This window comes from Coregonus clupeaformis, chromosome 20 (genome assembly GCF_020615455.1).
Source record: "Coregonus clupeaformis isolate EN_2021a chromosome 20, ASM2061545v1, whole genome shotgun sequence".
Classification (NCBI taxonomy): Eukaryota; Metazoa; Chordata; class Actinopteri; order Salmoniformes; family Salmonidae; genus Coregonus; species Coregonus clupeaformis.
Genome location: NC_059211.1, coordinates 51,376,258 through 51,398,593, shown reverse-complemented (window position 1 = coordinate 51,398,593; position 22,336 = coordinate 51,376,258). Strand labels below are relative to the sequence as shown.

General features: G+C 42.1%; 1 protein-coding gene across 4 annotated transcripts; it reads right to left on the bottom strand.

Annotated features, from left to right (window-relative positions):
• Positions 1–920: 920 nt before the first annotated feature.
• Positions 921–22,242, bottom strand: npepps (aminopeptidase puromycin sensitive). Of its 4 annotated transcripts, none has more exons than XM_041840450.2 (23): positions 21,846–22,242; positions 17,696–17,786; positions 17,426–17,503; positions 17,104–17,225; positions 16,559–16,666; positions 16,025–16,225; positions 15,704–15,800; positions 15,569–15,602; positions 15,217–15,331; positions 14,852–15,016; positions 14,578–14,682; positions 14,324–14,384; positions 14,069–14,178; positions 13,875–13,938; positions 13,570–13,709; positions 12,283–12,417; positions 5,339–5,558; positions 4,699–4,841; positions 4,151–4,207; positions 3,601–3,708; positions 3,155–3,310; positions 2,905–2,952; positions 921–2,768 (listed from the first exon to the last, which is right to left on the bottom strand). In XM_041840450.2, the coding sequence occupies exons 1-23, from the start codon at positions 22,137–22,139 to the stop codon at positions 2,622–2,624; spliced, it is 2,799 nt and encodes a 932-aa protein (XP_041696384.2). In that variant the 5' UTR covers positions 22,140–22,242; the 3' UTR covers positions 921–2,621. The 4 variants fall into 4 exon arrangements, with proteins under 4 accessions (XP_041696384.2, XP_041696386.2, XP_041696382.2 ...); XM_041840452.2 differs by having other exon boundaries at positions 17,702–17,786; XM_041840448.2 differs by having other exon boundaries at positions 5,318–5,558; positions 21,846–22,241.
• Between the last annotated feature and the right edge of the window lie 94 nt (positions 22,243–22,336).

Sequence of the window (22,336 nt, the reverse complement as noted above, 5' to 3'; positions counted from 1 at the left end):
GCTGAACCCCCAAACCCCATTTTAGGAGCCTCCAAAGAGATATCTCCCCCCCCAAAAAAAATTGTGGCTACACATTGGTCGAATGACGTCAGCATTATTACTTTGTAGAATATGTTAACACATTACATCAATGTTTTGATCAATGCATGAAGTGCATTTAGAACAGCGGTTCCCAATCCCGACAACAACCCTGCTATTTCCAGCCAACAAGATCAGGTTTCTGGTATTAGTTCCCAAGCACTGTGCATAGGATTATAGAAAGGGGTCAAATATTTTTACTGGAATCGAAGACTCATCAGCATATCAATGCATCATCAGATCAAGGTACTGTAAACCAAGGTGAAAGACAATCTCTCATAGTGAATGATATTACCACGTAACTTTATTGTACTGCATCTTAATTTCTGCTTTGGCAACACTAGCGTCACAGTCGTCCTGCCAATAACGTTATAATTTTTTTTATCGGAAGCAATGGGACATTCAAAACGAAGTTTGATAAATCAGATTACGAAAAACGGAGTCACTTTATCCAACCACTACCACAAAGCGTTGGACTGCAGCGTAATACTGCAATGAAAATATAACAGCATGTAAATCTCAAGACATATCAAAATCCACCACCGCAAGTTTACAGACACCTTGTGAAACAAAACGTATAGACTGATTTTTCTTCCCACCATCTACATCATGCCCATTTTCTTTATTCTCATTTAGGATCAACTTTAATTATGTACACCGTTCATTTCTATTGCAGTTTTTACTAGAACCATTTGTAATCTATTTATGATAATGTTTTTGCTTATTAGGATCATATACAAGTGTATTAAATTGGATTAAGAATTGTTCAATTACATATCAAACTGGTTTCCAGGCATGCACACTCACACCTCAATCATAAAATCAACTGTACTAATTTCACATTGTTTTTAAGTCTTTTTTTTACTTTAATGAACACCAACTGTATTTTTAAACAAAAGCACAACAAATGTTCCAGGGAAAGAGTGACAATTATTTTGATGATCTTCTCCGGTAAATGTTTTCAAAGCCACATCAAATTCTATATAGATAGATATACTTGTTCAACAAGTCTATGTGTAGATCTGTCATGTTAGAAACAATATTTTGACTTTGAAGTGGAATATCACCCACTTCAGTGTAATAATTATTGCAAACCACTTTACCAATTTAAGGCTTCGGAGTTCAATAACAGTGTTAAGTAAATCCTATCATTTCAAAGTTCAAACTGAGCCAGTACATACATCATTAAGTTTTTACACTAGAGTTTCCAGGTGTTAACTGCACTAAAGGCCCAAGTAGCGTTGTTTTACTAATTGTTTAGAATAAATGAACGTTTTTCCTCAACATTAAAATAAATCACTGCATCTATATCTTATAAAAACAGGTTTTTGAAAACAAGATGTCATTTTGTATATAATGTGGCAGATGAAGAAACAATTTAAATATGCATGTTTGTCGTTTGCCATACTATACATCATTGTGTAACTCTACAGAGGGCTGAGAATACAGGCGACTGAACAGGGGAGGGGGGGGTTGATGTGGGGATGGTATGTATCAAATGCCAGAGTAGGACGATGGATGGAGGGGGAAGAGAGGGGCAGATAGGGTAACGATGAACATCGCTATTCAGATTTGTGGAACGTCTTTGCAAGAATGCTCGCATTATACAGTATACATGTAGTACCATGCTAGCGCTGCTCGCCTTTTGTCCTAACCGTTATTAGAGATGGAGATCAGTGCCATGAGTTCATTTAACTACCGCCAACAAAACATCACACGCTATATCAACCCCATTCTGCCCAGCTGTGCTCTTACCCAATCATAACGCCTGTTGGGTAAAAACCAGCAACTGCGAAATGCCGATGGCAGAAAAAAAGAAAAAGAAAATAATTTGTTTGTACAGAAAACAAACAAAGTAAACAAAAACAGCAACAGGATATATCATATAATTCATGCTTTTTTTTTTCTCCATAGAGTAGGAGCAGGTGATGAGAAAAATAAAAATTCACAGTTTTCAAACTACGATGCAAGGTTGTGTGTATGCGGGTGTTTATGTTTTGCATGTCGTAACTGTACGGGAGTGTGATAGTGTGTGTGCATGCACTCAGACTTGGTGTGCATCTTTGGGTACATCTCAAATGGCAACCTATGCCCTATAAAAGTGCACTAATTTTGACCAGGGCCCATTTGGCTCAGGTCAGAAATAGTGCACTAATATAGAGCATAGGGTGTCATTTGGGACGCACCCTGGGATAGCCATTTCACTAATCATATCTGGGGGTGTTAAACCCCAGTAACCTAACTCATGTATCATCTTCCGATGGGCAGAATGGGGGTAACTACATTCCTTGTCAGACTGAAATGAATTTGTTTTGTTATTTATGTATAATAGTCTCTTTTCTTTTTCAACGCTTGGTTAAATTCTTGGCTTGTTTGTTGACGTCGTCGTCGTTTGTATTTTTTCTTCTAGAGAAATTCAGCCTGCTTTGAGTATGCTCGCTCTCCGTCTATGGACTGCGAAGGGGGGCCGAGGCAGCTATGATGCTGGGAGGTCCGCGCTGGAAGGGGTGGAAAAGGGGGGGTCTGGAGGGGGATTGGGTTGTTCAGACCGGGGGAGCTTTGCGCTTCAGTAGATACTGGTGAATGTCGTCAGCGTCGCGCTTGAGCCAGGCGGCATTCAGGAGAATGTTCTCGCAGCACTGCTGCACCGTGCGCTCGGCCGCTGGCGCGTGGTGGCTCTCGAAGAAACTCTGGAAGACACAAGATGGCCGCGTTTAGAATTAGAACGACTGAGAAGTTACCTATACTTATTTTAGTTAACGTTTAACAGTTTTATTGATCGAGACAACACAATATTAAAAAGGCATAAACCAATATGATGCTCACCTTCACTTCAGCAGCCATTTTGTCAATGGCGAATCCATCCACAGAGAGCTGTGAAGAGGGGTGAATATACAAATGAGTTGGCTTAGGTCATTGGGCCAAATGCAAAAACTACCAGTCTTCCAAAATACATTCCTCTTATAATATATACAGTGCCCTCTGAGGAGCTTAAATAATGAACAATGCTTCGGAGGAAAACTGCTTAATAGGAGAGTGTGTACAATTACTGTATGTTAGTGGGCGGAGCCTTTACCTTGATGAGCCGTGATATGAGGAAGCCGCCCTGGTAGCGGTTGTGAAGCTCCTCCCAGTTGTCTTTGACGAACTTCCAGGCGGCTTTCCTTCCATGCTTACTGCTTCCGGCCACGCCCCCGATTACTGACACCGTGTCCTGGGGACGCACGTCCTCCTGGGTAGGGGAGACAGAGGGGTTGGATTCATCATGCTCATCCTATAGTTAAACTCCTATGACCAAAACAACTATTAGGGCTACATTTACAAAACTAGTTAACACCAGTGTTAAAAGTTGCACCGGCTATTTTCAAGAAAGAATAACATAAAAGCAAGACCAAAACACAAGGTTAGTGTAAATACACATTTCTAGGGATTTTTGTTTTGTCTTTTATATCCTCCTGATAAAATAGCAGGAGCAAGCAACACACTCCAGTTGCCAGGGCAAGAATGGTTGTGTGTACGTACCGAGAGGGCAAAAGTGAGGACTTTCTGGATGAGGTCGGGGGCAGAGATGGCTCCCAGCACTCTCTCTATGCGGTTCCTCTCCTCCTGCATGTCAGCCTGCTTGTGAAGCTGGAGGGGAGGGATAGAGAGAGATAATGTGAGAGAAAAATACATTCAGATTTTACCTTTGGTGTGACATTTATGGGACGAAATCAAATAATGATATCAGTTCTCATCAGTTGACTGTGATTAAAGCTTTATCCGTCACAGATTATCGGTGAGGCTCGGACAAGAGTCGAGGACATGGAGCGAGCTGGTAATCTTGTTCATCTGACTGAGGAAATGTAATAGAAATCATTCATGTTTACAATATATGACTTATGCTTATTGAGACGGATCGCCAACCAGCTGGCCTGGCTGGGGTGTATTCACTAGGAACAAAACGAAAGCAAATGGGCCGAAACAGGGAGGGACTAATCTGAATTTATCCAATAAGAAATGCTTGTTTTCGTTGCAAAACATTTTGCTACGGTGTGCACTAGTGAATGCACCATTAGCTGGTGTGACTTACCTTCAGCATTGTGTCCAACGTGGCACTGTCTCCATGCTTCAGCACTGTTAAGTACACCTAGAGAGAAACAAAGACCATTAGCATGGGCATTCAATATGGTTTCATCACTTGATTTTACAATCATTTTATGTCTGTCTCATCATAAACGGCATCTACTTCCAGTCATGATTGTACTCAATAATGTAGGACTATCATTAGCTCTCAGAAATTATCTACAAAAGGAGTCACTGTTTGAAAGTGGGATCAATAACATGATTACAGGACCATTGTTGAAATGTTGACCTCAATTGATTGAAATGAATGTACAGGTGAAAGCCATACTGAAGAAGCGTCACCTAACCAACCAGAAGGCTAGATGGAGACATTATCAAATTGCTGACCAATCAACATTTTTAACATTCATGACGGAAAGTCATCAAGAGCCTAGGGTTAGAGGGCAAAGGTTGGTTTGGAATGGGGCCTTTGTTTATGTAAGTACATGTTAAGAATACATGTGTTTCTCTATGAATAAGTGTGTGTGTGTGTGGCGGGGGGGCAGAACAGCTTACTGGGCTCCTGAGGTCTGCAGAGAGGATCTGCTTGCCTTCCACATGGTCTTTGAATCTCCGCCGGGCCTCCTCCAACGTGGGCTTGTGTCCCGCCTTCCCCAGCTTCCCCAGAACCAGGCCCCTCAGCAGGGCATCCAGGTGACCTGAGAGAGGGGGGAGAGGAGAGAGGGAGGAGAGGAGAGAGGGAGAGAAGTAGAAGAGGGGGGCAGGAGGGGAAATAAAAAAAGCACCAGTCAGTCTCAAACACAAAACACACAAAAGCTTTGACACAATGAACTTCATCCAAAAGGACCACATTCATCTACTGCTAGGCAATCCAGGAGCCAGTGAATCCATACATCACCAGCTCTGGGATGATACCCCTACTACACAAAACACTTGCCTAATTCCAAACCGACAGCCCCTAACCCCTAGGCACTTGAGCAGATCTGAAAGGATCGTATAGGTGTAAGCAATATAGCAGAAATGAAATTCCACCAAGCCTATCAAGAGTGCAACGTAGACTCATTACCATATCTCTTACACTTATCCAACCCAATCAGAGCTTCATCAAGTGCCTTGGGGCTAAAGGCTGAGGATCGACTCGGAATGACTTGGCAGCTCAGTTTTTAGCTCTTACCACCAGCCCCAGGGGGCTCACCTTCGACCTGCTTGCATTCCCAGCCCAGCTTGAGGCCGATGGGGGTGAACAGGTCCCGGATGAACTCCTGGATCTCCTCGTGGAAGTCTGTGTGGGAGAGCAGGGAGGAGAGCACGCCCAGGTTGCAGCTCAGGTCACTCCACACCGTGTAGTTGGGCTCGTTGACGAAGGCCTCCATCAGCTTCAGCACCTCCACCGTGCTGATCATGCCGGCGCGCGACTGAGGAACACGAGGAGGATGAAGATGATTAATAGGATGAACAGAGGCAACAAGAGGAGAAGGAATGGGGGGGGAATAGAAGAGGCAAGAGCAGGAGAAGAATTGGTAAGACTTACAGTATTGTGATGTTATCGACAGTGTGTTTGTAAATGAGCACCGAATGAACGGGACAATAAAGCTTTTAGACTTTGAGGAATAGGATAAAGCAGGAAAACAAGTTGATTAGATTACACATTGTTTATCTAACGTCTACAGTAAACATCTTCATAAGAGGCTTTGGTGAGAAAAAGGCCAAAGAATCAATGCTTAACAATTCACATGACATATCTTAGTCGAAGAGCTTAATACTCATGGGTACAGAGGGAGAAAGGAGAAGTACCGTTATTGAACCATAACAGTTATGTTCACATGACCACACAATACACAACAATAACAGGTAACTGCCAAAATAATGGAAACACGAGTAAATGAGGGATACAAAGTATATTGAAAGCAGGTGCTTCCACACAGTAGTGATGTGCGGGTTGACTCATAAGCCGCAGTCCCCGCAGTTTTATCCGCAGGGCGGGTTTAGGCTCATGAAATAGTGTAGATGAAGGGCAGGTGGGTGGCAGGTTGAATAAAGAGAAAACAAATTCAAAAATCCATTAATGTTTAATTAATATATCTACAGTATAGGCTACATTGAGGTTTTTCTTTAATTCTTTTTAGGCTATCTGGCATTTGTGCGTAAGCCTATAAGCTTTAGGGCCAAACTGTACTCGCGCCAAATAGCCTACACGCCAATCGCCAAATGCTTTTGGGAACGGGCAGAAAAAGTGAATGTCGATCCACTGAGGCAAAAAGGACCATAACACAAAAGGACAATGTCGGAGTTTAATTCAATAAGAGAAAAGCCGCAAAATGGAGAGTTGAAAATAAAGAGAAGGGAGGAACAGAAAGATTTGGTGAAGTGGTAAAAGAGGATGATAGCAGTGCCGGCTATGTTGAGTAATGATTGTGAGGCGCTATACAAATTCGACAGTCACAAGACGGGGATTTCAAATAGGCCTATGGCATGTCAAGGGAACTTTAGCCTACTGTTCAGATGGATTAAATGGAAATTGAAATCTGGACACTGACTGTAGGTCTATAACCTCTCACATAGCCTTAATATTAACTCCTGCAGAATTAAGCATTTCTTGCAGCAAAATTATACACCAATTGTACATTTTGAAATATGTGGAGAAATATGATTTATTTCTTTCAGCATCTTGAGAGAATGCTAATGTGCAGTTAGGAGACAGTCTGTAGAGGTGCAATCTTTATCAGCATCATAAAAGCTGATCATATTTCCAACCACATAAAATACACATCCAAGCCGAACTGAAATCTTATCAGAAACATGTTGGGTCATTTTCACAGCTTTCCATTTCCTTACAACCAGTCAAAATTATGTCATCGAGAGCTTGGGACTATAAGGTTCCATCTGCAAAAAGATGATTCTGAGATAATTGGCTTTAAAGTTCCAAACCTTCATTGGTATGAATGGGGGCAGCAATTTTTATATTGTATTATTTTGAACTTATCAAGATGAATTGGGGTATTTATATAGGTAGAGAGACCATTGAACAAAACAAGGCTAGGTCAATAACAAGATTTTGACAAAAATTTAGATAGAACCTTATTAGGGCTGAGCCCATTTAGTCGACTGGTCGATTGTTTGGTCGATAGGCTGTTGATCGACCGATCAGTCGCATATATATATATATATATATATATATATATATATACACACACACACACACATATACACACATATACATACACACACACACACACAGTGGGGAGAACAAGTATTTGATACACTGCCGATTTTGCAGGTTTTCCTACTTACAAAGCATGTAGAGGTCTGTAATTTTTATCATAGGTACACTTCAACTGTGAGAGGCGGAATCTAAAACAAAAAACCAGAAAATCACATTGTATGATTTTTAAGTAATTAATTTGCATTTTATTGCATGACATAAGTATTTGATCACCTACCAACCAGTAAGAATTCCGTCTTTCACAGACCTGTTAGTTTTTCTTTAAGAAGCCCTCTGGTTCTCCACTCATTACCTGTATTAACTGCACCTGTTTGAACTCGTTACCTGTATAAAAGCCACCTGTCCACACACTCAATCAAACAGACTCCAACCTCTCCACAATGGCCAAGACCAGAGAGCTGTGTAAGGACATCAGGGATAAAATTGTAGACCTGCATAAGGATGGGATGGGCTACAGGACAATAGGCAAGCAGCTTGGTGAGAAGGCAACAACTGTTGCCGCAATTATTAGAAAATGGAAGAAGTTCAAGATGATGGTCAATCACCCTCGGTCTGGGGCTCCATGCAAGATCTCACCTCGTGGGGCATCAATGATCATGAGGAAGGTGAGGGATCAGCCCAGAACTACACGGCAGGACCTGGTCAATGACTTGAAGAGAGCTGGGACCACAGTCTCAAAGAAAACCATTAGTAACACACTACGCCGTCATGGATTAAAATCCTGCAGCGCATGTCCAAGCCCGTCTGAAGTTTGCCAATGACCATCTGGATGATCCAGAGGAGGAATGGGAGAAGGTCATGTGGTCTGATGAGACAAAAATAGAGCTTTTTGGTCTAAACTCCACTCGCCGTGTTTGGAGGAAGAAGAAGGATGAGTACAACCCCAAGAACACCATCCCAACCGTGAAGCATGGAGGTGGAAACATCAGTAAGAGCATTGAAGATGGGTCATGGCTTGGTCTTCCAGCATGACAACGACCCGAAACACACAGCCAGGGCAACTAAGGAGTGGCTCCGTAAGAAGCATCTCAAGGTCCTGGAGTGGCCTAGCCAGTCTCCAGACCTGAACCCAATAGAACATCTTTGGAGGGAGCTGAAAGTCCGTATTGCCCAGTGACAGCCCTGAAACCTGAAGGATCTGGAGAAGGTCTGTATGGAGGATTGGGCCAAAATCCCTGCTGCAGTGTGTGCAAACCTGGTCAAGACCTACAGGAAACATATGACCTCTGTAATTGCAAACAAAGGTTTCTGTACCAAATATTAAGTTCTGCTTTTCTGATGTATCAAATACTTATGTCATGCAATTAATTACTTAAAAATCTTACAATGTGATTTTCTGGATTTTTGTTTTAGATTCCGTCTCTCACAGTTGAAGTGTACCTATGATAAAAATGACAGACCTCTACATGCTTTGTAAGTAGGAAAACCTGCAAAATCGGCAGTGTATCAAATACTTGTTCTCCCCACTGTATATATATATTTATGGCACACGAGAAACCTGTCTGATTCACACCTCTAAGTGGACTAATCCATTGTGGAAGACGTGGGGATGGGACACCAGTATCAGTAGTACATTTACTGGTAATTCCCATAATTTCTCATCTACAATGTTTGTTTGGTTACGGTCATTTCTCTTAATGCATTCAATATACTATTATTATTACAGTCTTACTGTTCTCATTGTAGGAGTTGACACGTTGTTTGCAGAGCGCACAACCTAGACTACACTTGTGAAAAACAAGTTTTGGTTTATTTCAATCCATTTACAAGTTGTCCATTTATTCATTGTCTTTTGTTTGAAGCGCTCCTGTCAATCTTGAGTAAGGACCTGATTATGCATAGAAGTAGGCCTAGGCTACCTGTCCTGTGCGCAAATGTAGGCCTATAAATGTGCACATTTGGGGATCTGATACTATTTCTGATTGTCTTAACTCAACACCACTGTGGCGCTTCTCAAAGTAATTTCTTCGCCTCAAAACAGCAAGTAAACAAAATCTGTTTTTACATCCATTGAGAATGACAATAATTCCTCAACATAGCCCATTTGAAAAATATTTCCAGTTCTCTCCCTTCTCTCCCTTTTCAGCATGAAAGGGGAAAGAATGTAATACTCAGATCCGGTGGAAACGTCATAAAATATTACTATTATTACTTCTTATCCCTTGCGCAAATAGCCTACAGCTGTGTCTTTCCAGGTGCTCACTGGTGCAGGAAACTGAGGGCCCAGAATATTTTACACAATGTTGCAAGTTCGCTAGCACCAGCTTTAGGCTGGACCAAGTTTCAAGTTCCTTGCAGACAGGCCATGCGTAGCCAATGTGATTTATAGGATTTTTTTTTTTTTTTATTTAAATCAGGATATTTTCTACCTGCAGGCTGCAATGTTTTTATTTTTTGGCTTTATGTAGGCTCTCTTTACATATTGGCAATGGCAATAGAAGTTACTTTTAGATTTGTATATTTTTCATTTAGATAGAATTTTGATTAACCACATGACATTGATTGAGATACAAATACTTTATTAGAAATTAAATGAAAAGGTTTAACAAAAATGTGCATATGAAAATCATAACTGGCACGGAGATCAGTAGAAATGGTAGATCAATTGGCACTCTAAATGGATAAGGTTGCTGACTGCTGGTGTAGCCTATTACCGGCAACTTCAGGAGCATAATGGCAGAATCTGAGAAGGCCAGCAGCAGTGGGCAGCGGGGGGACAAGAACAGGTTTTTTCTGGTCAGGCTATATTGATCTCTGGCTCCCTCAAGTAAATTGTGTGTCTTCATTTTTAATCACAGTGCTTAAAGCATCAGACAAGCTCAGTAACCTACATATAGTTGATTTTAGTAAAACATATGAGAAATTACTTACTCTTTTTTTTTTGACCAATCAATTGGTCGAAAGAACAGACGACTCTCGTTTGACCAATATTTTTTTTTGTCGGGGACAGCCTAAATCTGATAATCCCAAACTATCAAAATAGCCTACCAAAATGTTAGAAATGTGAATGTATCCAACCAGTTGCCGTGATACGTTTTTTGTTGTTGTGCACTCTCCTCAAACAATAGCATGGTATTTTGTCACTGTAATAGCTACTGTAAATTGGACAGAGCAGTTAGATTAACAAGAATGATTAACAAGAAAGAATGATTAACAAGAAAGTTTGATGTTACTTACAACAGTCATGCTAATCACAATAGTGCACGTTAGCTCAACCATCCCATAAACGGGACACCGATCCCGTAAAGGTTAATTAAGCAATTCACATCCCATCATGCTTAGGGTAATGTCTAAAAATGCTGGGTAGGCCATTATTTTGTCTACAGACAGGTTGGCTGACAACGTCATGAAAATGATATGTGTCTGGAAGGTGTGCGTTGTTATGATTCTGAACAGTCAGATAGCTAGCAACAATGACAAGAAGCTGCCATGTGGGAAATCGTAGGTGGTTTGTTTCAGCTAGTTGTATCTTGTTTTGACTGATGTCATGTCTATGCTAATATGGCACAAATTCACTAGCTATCTAACCAACAACTGTATTTGAGACACAGCAAGTTTTCATTGTGCAAATTTATTTGTTTTCAATAAACATTTGGAGACTAAATATAGTTTACATGTCAGTCTAAACCAACCCGGTCTGTTTTGCCCCATTGTTACGCACGAGTCGGTTTTGTTGCTAAACAACCAACCAAACTACGCCCCCATAGGATAACAATGCCCCCAGCCACAGGGAATGAGTCGTCACTGAATGGTTTGATGAGTATGAAAACTATGTAAACCAGGGCTGTCCAACCCTGTTCCTGGAGAGCTACAGTCCTGTAGGTTCACTCCAACCCTAATCTAGTCAACCTGATTCTAATAATTAGCTGGTTGATACGATGAATCAGGTTAGTTACAACTGGGGTTGGAGGGAAAACCTACAGGAGGGTAGCTCTCCAGGAACAGGGTTGGGGAGCCCTGATGTAAACGATATGCCATGGCTGTCTGTCTCCAGAACTCAACCCAATTGCACACATATGGGAGATTCTGGAGCGGCGCCTGAGACAGTGTTTTCCACGACCTTCAACAAAACACAAAATGATGGAATTTCAGTGTCGCATTCCTCCAATAGAGTTCAAGAAACTTGTAGAATCTATGAAAAGATGCACTGACGCTGTTCTGGCTTGTGGTGGCCCAATGCCCTATTAAGACACTTTATGTTGGGGTTTCCTTTATTTTGGCAGTTACATGTATCTGTGTGGATTCCACACTTACAACATTGAGCAGTTAAAGTTTATTTTAGGGGAAGCTTTGACCCTGGGCTTCCTCAAAAAGGATCAGTTTATACACTAAAGGTTGTGTGTCTTTGCCACTGTAGTGCTCGGCTAGACAGATTGGGCCTTGCTATATGGAATGGCGCAGTGCTAGCTGTGCCACTAGAGATCCTGGTTCGAATCCAGGCTCTGTCGTAGCCGGCCGCGACCGGGAGACCCATGGGGCGGCGCACAATTGGCCCAGCGTCATCCAGGGTAGGGGAGGGAATGGCCGGAAGGGATGTAGCTCAGTTGGTAGAGCATGGCGTTTGCAACGCCAGGGTTGTGGGTTCGATTCCCACGGAGGGCCAGTGTGAAAAAAATTAAATAATAATAATGTATGCACTCACTAACTGTAAGTCGCTCTGGATAAGAGCGTCTGCTAAATGACTAAAATGGAAATGGAAAGGGAAAGGACGTAAGGCTTTTGTGGCAGAAACCCCCCCAAAACAAAGTGACTTTCAATCCATTCCCTGAACATGATTGTGTTACAGGAACTGGCCCTTTCCCTGCCCATGACTGACTTAATATACAAGCACCAATACCATACATATCCAATTTATTCTTGAGCGTCGAGCTAAAGGGCATGTTGGTGTAGTGTTGACAGTAGTCTGTGTGTCTCACCAGGGAGAAGAGGTCGTTCTGCAGGCCCAGACGGTCCACAGGCAGCAGGGTGAGGTCTCTGATACCAGGCAGCAGGCTCTCCAACATGGCTGAGCTGTACTGGATCCTGTAGAAGCCCACTGTTCCTGGGTTGATCTATTGGGGGGGGACAGTTGAACAGCAGCCAAAGACTATAGCCTTGTTGCCAATCTGTTTTCTTCCACTCCTTTGTCGGTGTCACGCCAAACCATTTGCTGTTCCAAACTTGTTGGCTAAAGCATAAATAAATCTGCCTAACAAGCAAGTGTGGAAGAAAGCCCTTATATGCTTGAATGACCCACCCAACAAATTAACAAAATAATGTTTCCATTCTAGCCATAAAAAGTGCAGCTTAGCCTTAAGGAAACAGGAAGAAATATTTTCTAACCCTTTGATAATCTCAGTACATGGATAATTGTCTGTTCTGAATGGCACACACATAAGTAGTTTCACTCTCCCTACCATAGCCATGTGCAGTGGTTCCCAACCTTTTTCGGTTACTGTACCACCAACTGCCCGGAGTACCCCTGAAGTACCCCCTCGTGCATTTTACCAGTAAGCCTATGGTCTAAATTAGTCTTCTCAAGTACCCCTTGTGGATATGGCCAAGTACCAACCAACCAACTGGAACCACTGGCCTTGTGGAGCTTCTTTAGCATTGCTAACTAGATAGCGGCTAGCCAGGTTATGATCCCACTCAAGCAAGTGGTTATTTTTGATTGATTCTCAGTTTCCTGAACTTTCTATGACATCACTAATGATGTCCTTTCAGTGAACAGCAATTTCTATAGTCCATTCACAAATCCTGACCCTCTAGCCTCTCAGCGACCACTCTCAATAGCCATCTGTGTGACCTTTTGACCCCTTTCAAAGACCTTCAAGGGTCATGGTTGGCTTAACCTCTCGTTGACCCCTTTGGTCAGGTGATTGGTTTACTGAACTCCCAATGATCTCCCACCCGTTAGTAAATACTAAACAGTCTCAGACTTAAAATGTCACTGCCCATTCCCAGACGTTTATAATTCTCCAAGCAAGCAGACCTTCGTCAAGCATTTTTGTATCCATTACTCTTTTATTAGACAGATTTCTATTTCCCTAAACATACAGTCTACATGCCACTCTGTATAAGGGTTATATATGTTGGAACTTCAACTTGGTTCATGCTTTTCAACCAAGCCCTGAGACCACGCATTTTAAGGTCTCAGGGCTTGGTTTTCAACTCAATTCTATATTAGATAGATGTAATAGGTAGAATTTGGTTGTCCTCACCTTGACCCACTGGTCAGGGCTGACGTTGTTGATCGTGATGGTGGTCTCTGGGCTGTCCAGCAGCACCTTGAGCTTGGTACAGCCGGGGTCCTCACCCGTACAGATACTGATGGGGACCATCCAGTTAGGGCAGTCCTCACCTGGGGGATGATTGACACAAGCAAGACCCAATGAGATGGAGCACAGTAGGGGGAGGATCTTGGTCTTCTTAAGCACATTCTCATGTAGCTAATAAGTGAAAAGTAGTGAACCAGCGATTTGTACTTGGCTTTTTTGTGTTGAGTTATTGGAAAATATTATCTTACCATTATGTGGTCCACTGGCACAGAATTTCTTCTGAGATATCTTGAGGATGCGGTCATCCCCTTGCTAGAAAAATAAAATGTATTTGATTATTTAATATACAAACAGTTATATCCACAATAAAGAGATCTCTTCTCACAGGATATAAAACAGTACATTCATATTGTCCAAAGACAATTTCCATTGGTCTATTTACCTGCTCCTGGTCCACTACGATTATAGGGAAGCCCATCTGCTTAGTCCAGGAACTCATCACCAGGGCAATGGGTTTCCCGCTAGCCTGTTCCAGACAATCCCATAGGTCCTCTGGGAAAGGTGGTGGTGGGGAGAGAGGTGGTCACCAACCAATTACAATGCTCAAATAATGATATTGTTATAATGGACCAGGCATGGGCCTGCCAGGGTCTCATTATAAATTAATGAGAAATTATAGGAGACTTGACTGGGTTACCTGTTGCTGCATTTTTATGTTGGAACTTCAACAGATAGGAATGCATTCCTTTCCTAAAATCCTAGAGATGGGAGAAACAAATTGGTTTACAAAGAAAGCCAGAAAATCAAGAAAAACGTCTGAGATGCAAATAGTTAACAGAGACACTTGTTCACGCAATAGCCTTTTGCTCTAGTACTTCTAACTAGTATATGAAATAGAGCTTGACTAATTAGCGGACAATATGGCAGTGTGCCTGGGCAGCTCCTCCTCACCTCGTCTCCTATGTAGTTGTGCAGCATGCGGATCACAGACGCTCCTTTGCTGTAGGATATGGCATCAAAGATTTCATCCACCTCCGACGGGTGGCCCACATTCACCTGCAGTCCAGGGGATCAGTCAGTTCATGCTTTCAAACGCAGTACGAGGGTTGCTTTCATCTGATAGATACCTCACATACATTCACATCCATTGAAAAACGGTGGTCCAGTACATACAGGATAAGGCACAAACGTGCCATTATCTAACTCATTTAAAGCCAACACACACCTCGATGGGATGACTGTTGTCCAACGCGTCCAGGTCCAGGGCGCGGGTGTAATCGGCAGACACAAACTGTGTCCAGATGTCGTAGTCAGGGAAACAGTGGTCCACACAGAGGTATTCGATCCATGATGCAAAGCCCTCGTTAAGCCACAGATGGGTCCACCATTCCTACAAGGCATCATACTGACTAAAACTAATTCAGGACAACAATGTATACCCCAATGTAATTGAAGAATGTTGTTTATATAATTTAATTCAATTTAAATCTTCAATTATGTAATATCTTCTTATGACCATGTCCTCCTGTCATTGACCAGCAGTGCTTTTTTGTTGCTACATAAGCAGTAAAGAGTGCAGTGGTTGTTTACCATGGTGACCAGGTTTCCGAACCACTGGTGGGCCAGCTCGTGTCCCACCACCAGGGCCACCCACTGCCGTGAGGACGAGCACGAGTTCTTCGGGTCAATCAGCAGCGCCGTCTCCCTGGGAAACGAGGTCAAACAGCAAGGTCAACTCGAAGAAAACAAGCGCAAAAAAGCAATTCACTTCACACTCCCCCTAGTGGTAAATTAACACAAAAACATAAGTTGCATATAAAATCACATCAATTTCCCCCTAGTCGTAATCAAATCATCTTTGTATGGAATAACATCATGATTGGCAGGCTAACTGTGCATCCTCTCATTAGTTGCAAATGTAGCAACGTTACTTTAGATTTACCTGTAGGTTACAAGGCCCCAGTTTTCCATGGCACCTGGAGGGGGCAGCACCAAGCGTGTTAGATCTTGACTATATCATTCTTCTTTTTCCATCACAATATAATAATTGATATACAGTAACTTGACTTGTACTTACCAGCAGCAAAGTCAGCGATAGCTATTAGATCAATTTTAGGCAATGGGTAAGGAACATTGAAGTAGTCGTTGTAGAAAGGTAAGGTCTTTACAGCAACCTGTGAGAAAAGTGGAGAGAAAAAACGAGATAATTTAGATTTTACACTTGGTGCCACTATATAGTTGCTGCTAGCACAACAGTCATTAATCAACATGTACATCTATCCCTTTCAACTCCTTTATTCTAGAGACAGCTCTCATAAACAGTCATAGTTATACACGACTAGTGTTTAGTACTGGTCTAACCAGTATCCAAGTTAAAATGGGTTAAAAAACAACTCACCTCTAGTGCAAATTTCCCTTGTTCCGCCTTTCCGGTAGGAGTGTAGACACGTACGGTCACGCCGTCTGACGATTGGCCTTCTACAAAGTCGTATTCGCCGATGACGAAAGCTACAAGGTACGTGGACATGATGGGGGTGGTGGCGAACTTCACTTCCAAAAGGCTGTCATCTTCTGGATATGGCTTTCGATCGATGACATTCTGTGTCGATGAGGACAAGGGCATATTAGTACGGACAGAAAATGTACTCAGAAAGTAATATCCGTGTCAGCAATGCTTTTTAAGAATGAGTTCATAGCCTTTAACAGTCCGCAGGACAGACATCTTGGGGAAAAAATACTAATTCAGTTGCCTTTTGAATGCCAGTAGACTTACCCTTGTAGCTAGATGGGGGGAAATGCAGTGACCCAACAAGACCGTCTTATGTTACATAAACCAATGTTAGCAGAGCGCAAACAACAGAGTGGCGAAATGTGACTCAAGCTGTTTGGGGTCTGGCGTCTCCAGGGGGAAGAGTTAGAGTGTGACACGTACCATATTTGACAAGGCTACTCGGTCCTTGGGAACTATCAGAGAGATGTCAAAGGTGGCTTTGATAGCTGGCTCGTCCCAACAGGGGAAGGCCCGGCGAGCGTCCGTGGCCTGAGGAGAGAATAGAGGGGGGAAGACCATGGGAGGTTAGGCGAGAGAGCGGACAACACATGTTTCACAGCATGCTCCGTCAGGCAAACATCCTGGAGGGTGTCAGAGGGTTGCTTTATAATAAAGCTACTCCAATGACCTCTAGTGAAAGTTAAAAATAAAAAACATGGGTGTATATAGCAGCTGGGCATGTCGTTTCCCCCCCCAAAAAAATCTAAAGATTAGAGATGACAATGTTGCATTATCAAGAATCTCCAACAATGGTTGCTAAAACATTCAGCCTATAGCCTGGGTGTGGCAATCCTCAAACATTGTGGTCACATTCCTTTTACACTATTGCAACATGGGTTAAGCAATCAACTCTGCTGCAGAGAGAAACTGTACTCATTATGGTAACAGAAGTGATGCAGGACAAGAAGAGCGTCTAGTTACTGTACCTCGAACTGCGTGACAGCAGCATAGCGGATTTCTCCTGCAGGAGTTGCATATTTACTTCTGTAGAAACCTTTCATTTTGTCATTAAGCTCCCCAACAAAGTCAATCTTCAACGTACCGGATCCTGGGAAACAGGTGCAAAAACCAACGTGTGTTTATTCAGCCTTTACTACAATAAGAGGTTTGTTTTTTTGTCAACTACAAACAAAAAGATATGGCATCGTGTCAAACAAGAGGAAGAATAATGAATGGCAGAGAGTTAAGGTTTTATTATATAAACCTAAAAAGCCCTGTAGCCATTCTGGTTAATGTCCTTTGACTTACCTGTCTGTAGAGCACTAGGGAATGACAGAGTTACTTTCTCATCCTCATTTTGATAATTGAATCCTGTAGCATTAATTTCTAAAGAGAAAGACAAAATGCAAGGCTGATATTCGCTGCCATAACATACAAATGAAATTAATATCAAAATGTGCCTAACAAGCCTGAAAAAGCATGTCTAATCAGGTGAAAAATCCTTAGAATCATAAAAATATATAATTGTTTGTCTATATTTAAGAGAAATGTGAAAAGACAATTTCAACAGAATCTCACCCTCACCTTCCCCTCCCTCTGGTACAAAGGATGCTGTGATGATGTCAATGTCAGCACAGTTCATCACAATCTGATTAGTGGCCAGGTTAACCTAGAAAAAAACGACAGAAACACAACTACTAAGTAAAATCTGGGATTAGTATTCCCTTGTATAAATCCCTGGGATGACATAAGAATGCCACATTTTTTATTTGTGTAAAAAAATATATATTTTGGCAGTCATTCTAGAGTCCCTCTACGATAATACTCCCTCGATATAATACCTGTAAACTAGGATATTTTTGGTTTTTCTGCCATAAGCAAATCCACCATTAAGGGTAAATCTAATCTGAACTGTGTCAGATAGTGGCGATAGGGATCAAACAACAACTTACTGTAGGCCAAGCAGGCTAAACCTACAGTGGTTCAGTATCACTGTGAAAAAAATGAGAGGGAGAGCAGAATGGGAGCGAAAGATGGTTTGGAGAGAGGGAAAGAAAGAGACAGTCTATAGGGCTTCTGACTTTAACGCAATGTGATAGCGGCTCATGTGACGGTCCACCGTCCAACTTATTGAGGGCGGAACACAGTGGCACACTCAGATGCGGCTTTCTGCGAGAGTAGGCTAGTCCCATTTATTGACGGTTGGGTGCTGCCGTAGTTTATTTTGATACTCAAATAGAGAGCTGGGAGGTTGTAACCGAGAAGGCAGGGATGTAATTATAGAGCGCGCTAGGTGATTGCGCAGTGCCACATCGTTATGTGTCTCGTAGGCTATTGTGCAGTTATCTGACAACTTTTAAATCATGGGCTGGCATTGTCATTAACTTGACTAATGAAAACATAGCCCATGTATTGCAGTTAAAATTGCCCTACTTGACAACTGTATTTGTCAGTTAAATGCAAAGAGTAGCCTAATCTTTTCATCTAGCCTAATTTCCTTGGCAAATGCTGTTTACCAACTACGTAAACAATGTGCCATCCCCCTATGGATAGACTACCAAACATAGATCAGCGGCACATAGATAACCCATACAGTAATCTTTTAGATTTAGACAATGCTTGTACTAAAATAGTTTAGCCTGGCGTTTTAAGTCTCATTGAAACACAGCCAGTGTTATGTCCCCATGATAACTTGTGTTCCTAGCCTGTGTTCTGAGATGCAGATGTTGTATGCTAACATCTGAGGGCAATATATGCACCATATTTGGCACCAAATATGACACCCATTAGAAACTAAATCGAATGAAGCAAGTAAGTCTGTAATACACGTGGTGTATTATTAGGGATGGGCATTTGACATTTTTTGACTGTTCCAGTACCTGCATGATTTTCTTTCCAATATTCGAGTGGGGAGAAAAAAATATATTTTTAGGCCGCACTGGGAAAATATATATGCCAACAGATCGCAACAATGCCTAATTGATCATAACCATTACAGATAACAAATCCTAATTGCCCCATACACACTGTGTACAAAACATTAAGAGCACCTTCCTAATATTGAGTTAACCCCCCCCCCTTTGCCCTCAGAACAGCCCCAATTTGTCAGGAAATGGACTCTACAAGGTGTCAAAAGTGTACCATAGGGATGCTGGCCCATGTTGACCCCAATGCTTCCCACAAACCGGTGCGCCTGGCACCTACTACTATACCCTGTTCAAAAGGCACTTAAATATTTCTTGCCCATTCACCCTCTGAATGGCACACATACACAATCCATACCTCAATGGTCTCAAGGCTTAAAAATCCTTATTTAACCTGTCTCCTCCACTTCAGCTACACTGATTGAAGTGGATTTAACAAGTGACATCAATAATGGATCATAGCTTTCACCTGGATTCACCTGGTCAGTCTGTGTCATGGAAAGAGCAGGCGTCCTTAATGTTTTGTACACTCAGTGTATATATATTCAGTCAATAAAAAATAAAGTGCCATTTAAGATTAATTTACTGAAACGTAATATCAACTGGTTATATTATATTGTGGAACACAATCCTTAAAAAGGCAGTAACCTGTGAGAGATTTATAATTTTTATAATTGATGGGATGACTAACTTAGAAAGAATGCATTCTTGACTGGGCTAGTGTAGGTTGTGTCACCTGGCAGGCTGTGATTGATGTGAAGAGCTGTTTTGGGGGGTAAGATGAGATAGGGATTTGTGTCTCCAGATACTGGAATATACTGGTTCTTTGTGATCTGTGAACCTTCCTTGGACGTAGGAATGGTGTCTAAGGGAGCTGGCTCTTCTCACTATGGCCTGGTAACAGAAGAGGCGGGGAACAGCCGGTGCGCCAACGGATAGGCTGAGTAAGTCTAAACCACGCTCAAGTCTCTGCTCTGATTGGCCAGCAGAGAGGTGGGAAACTCTCTGTCAGAGTATTTGAGCAAGAACCTAGAACAATGGATTAGTTCTCTGAAGTGCCATGCGAGGTATTTCAAAGAGCCCGTATATACGAAACATCATCTTTACCATTGAAGGTTTTTGCATTAATTAAAATAACTAGTATATCTTAGAAGTCGTGTTGACCTCTTTTGTTCCTAATACCAGATTTGAATTGACGCAACTTTGACAAACCTCAGCAGTGGCACTTGCTTGTAGAAGCCTATGGCTGTGCAATGGCATAGCCTTGTGCAATGGCATATTTTCAGTGTGGAACCTGTCTATGTTTAGGGGGGTTATAGCCTAGGCTAACCAATTCTAAATGGCACTAGCAGTTCGCAAAGTAGCTTAAGTAGAAAATAGGCTGGACACAATTATTCCAAAGCGGCTGCTCGTCGTTGGAACACATTTTCCTACTTCAACCAGTCCATTTATAATTTGCGATAGAACTGTCATTATTTGGCAAGGAATGTAGTTTGTGTATCGCATCAGTTAAATGCCTATAAAATCGTATCTCTTTCTGTAGGGCTAACGGGAGCTTGTGATGCGCACTCTGCACGCCTGTGTGTAGGGAGCGGTCAGAACGCAATTGAGTGAATGAGACATGGACGGGAAAGGGAATTTCGGGAGAAAAACTGATGTTTGGCTTGGTTTCTTTTTTGTTGTGCCCCGCAAATGCAAATGTAAAAAATTGAACATTAGAGTCATAGCAAGTTACAACATGTAACTTGCCTGTTCGAGCAGCCACAAAGCACACACCAAATAGTTTTACAGTATTTGGGGAAAATAAAAGTAATCTCTGGTTAAAGATCGAGCTTTGACGTCCGTTTGAGTACTCATGCCCATCCCTATGTAGTATTTGGTTTACAACATCAACATACCAACAGGCAATGGGAAGTATGCAAGGTGGTACACCACTTTTCCAATCACTGACATTAGGAAACATATAGCTAAATTCAACTACATTTGTGTAAGTGTCGTGCATTATCATCAAACAAGATCAGTTCTGAATGTTATACAAATACATGTGAATAGTCAGTTCTTGTTGAGTGCATTACGGGTGTTGTGAATGTCTAGTGTTTTGTCATTTCATGGTCTGCTAGCAACACGCTTGTAAAATAGGTTAACAGAGGCGGAAGCTGGGAGGTCTTCTCTAGGAAGACATTTGCTAGCTATGATTTAGCAAACATTAGCTCAGTTAGCATGCGCGCTAGTGCTACCTTGCTAACTGTAGAGTGCGCTGGCAGGCAACTAACGTTAGCATTTAAACTAAATCCACATATTTGCATTGACCATAATATGCATGAATTTCAAGTGATAAGTATGTAGTAGTGACTCTACTAGCCAGTGAACGATTTGCAAAACATGACAGCGAGCTAACGTTAATGTGCCTAGCTATCTAACTAACTAGCATTAGCAGTTAACTAGCTAATGACAATTCAACTAGCTAGCTAGGTAGCTAGCTAGTTAGCTACTCGGTACAGAACCATTCAGGCCAGTTAAGGTGTTAATACAAATATATTATTTTCTACATTAAATACATATATATTTTCAACCTAGCTAAAGTTAGCTAGGCTAGCTGTTTGCCACTACTATAATGTGCTAGTAGCTAACGTTAGATAGGGGTTAGCTAGCTGGCAAGTTAGCTGGCTAACGTTAGACGACTAGCTAGTTAGCATTTTTGCCGTTAGCCATTCGAACGTTGTAATAGGCTAGATAGATTACATAACGGAGTCCCCGCCATGCACCAAGTACGATACAAATTATCGTTCAATTACTTCACCTACCTCCACAATCGCCTCTAGCTTGCCATTGAAAGTAAAGTCGATGAGGTCGGGCTTCAAGCACAACCCGTAGTTGACGGGGTAGACGTCAGTGGGCAACCTTACGAAGGGCCTCCTTTCAGGCATGGTGTCTGTATTTTGTCTGGTAGCGCTTGCGAAGACGATGCTGCTGTGTATTACTCCGAATTTGATAGTTCTGAAGTTGTGCAAGATGGGCTTCGAGAACAAAACTGGATCGTGGGGAATGACTCGTTTTACGAATGACAGCGAAACCCGACGGCCGAGAACCAGCAACATAAAATCCTTAGCTAGAAATGTTGCCAGCTAGGGTCCTCCCCTCTCACTTCAAATCCGCCGAAACAACGTGTGTAGGAGCGCAGTACGACGACAAAATAGCGTCATCGCGTTGAAGCGGAGGAACACTGGAACAAGGGGGTCAATATTATTTGTTTTTAATTCGTTTGTTGGTTCAATAATAATAATATGCCATTTAG

Bases quoted from the DNA above. Each gene is read 5' to 3' on its own strand.
- npepps (XM_041840448.2), bottom strand. From the start codon at position 22,139: ATGTTGCTGGTTCTCGGCCGTCGGGTTTCGCTGTCATTCGTAAAACGA. The intron at 17,226-17,425 runs GTAAGTCAAAGG...CCTGTTTCCCAG, and splicing joins CCCTAGTGCTCTACAGACAG to GATCCGGTACGTTGAAGATT. The intron at 4,842-5,317 runs GTAAGAGCTAAA...CCCCTCTCTCAG, and splicing joins TGAGCCCCCTGGGGCTGGTG to GTCACCTGGATGCCCTGCTG.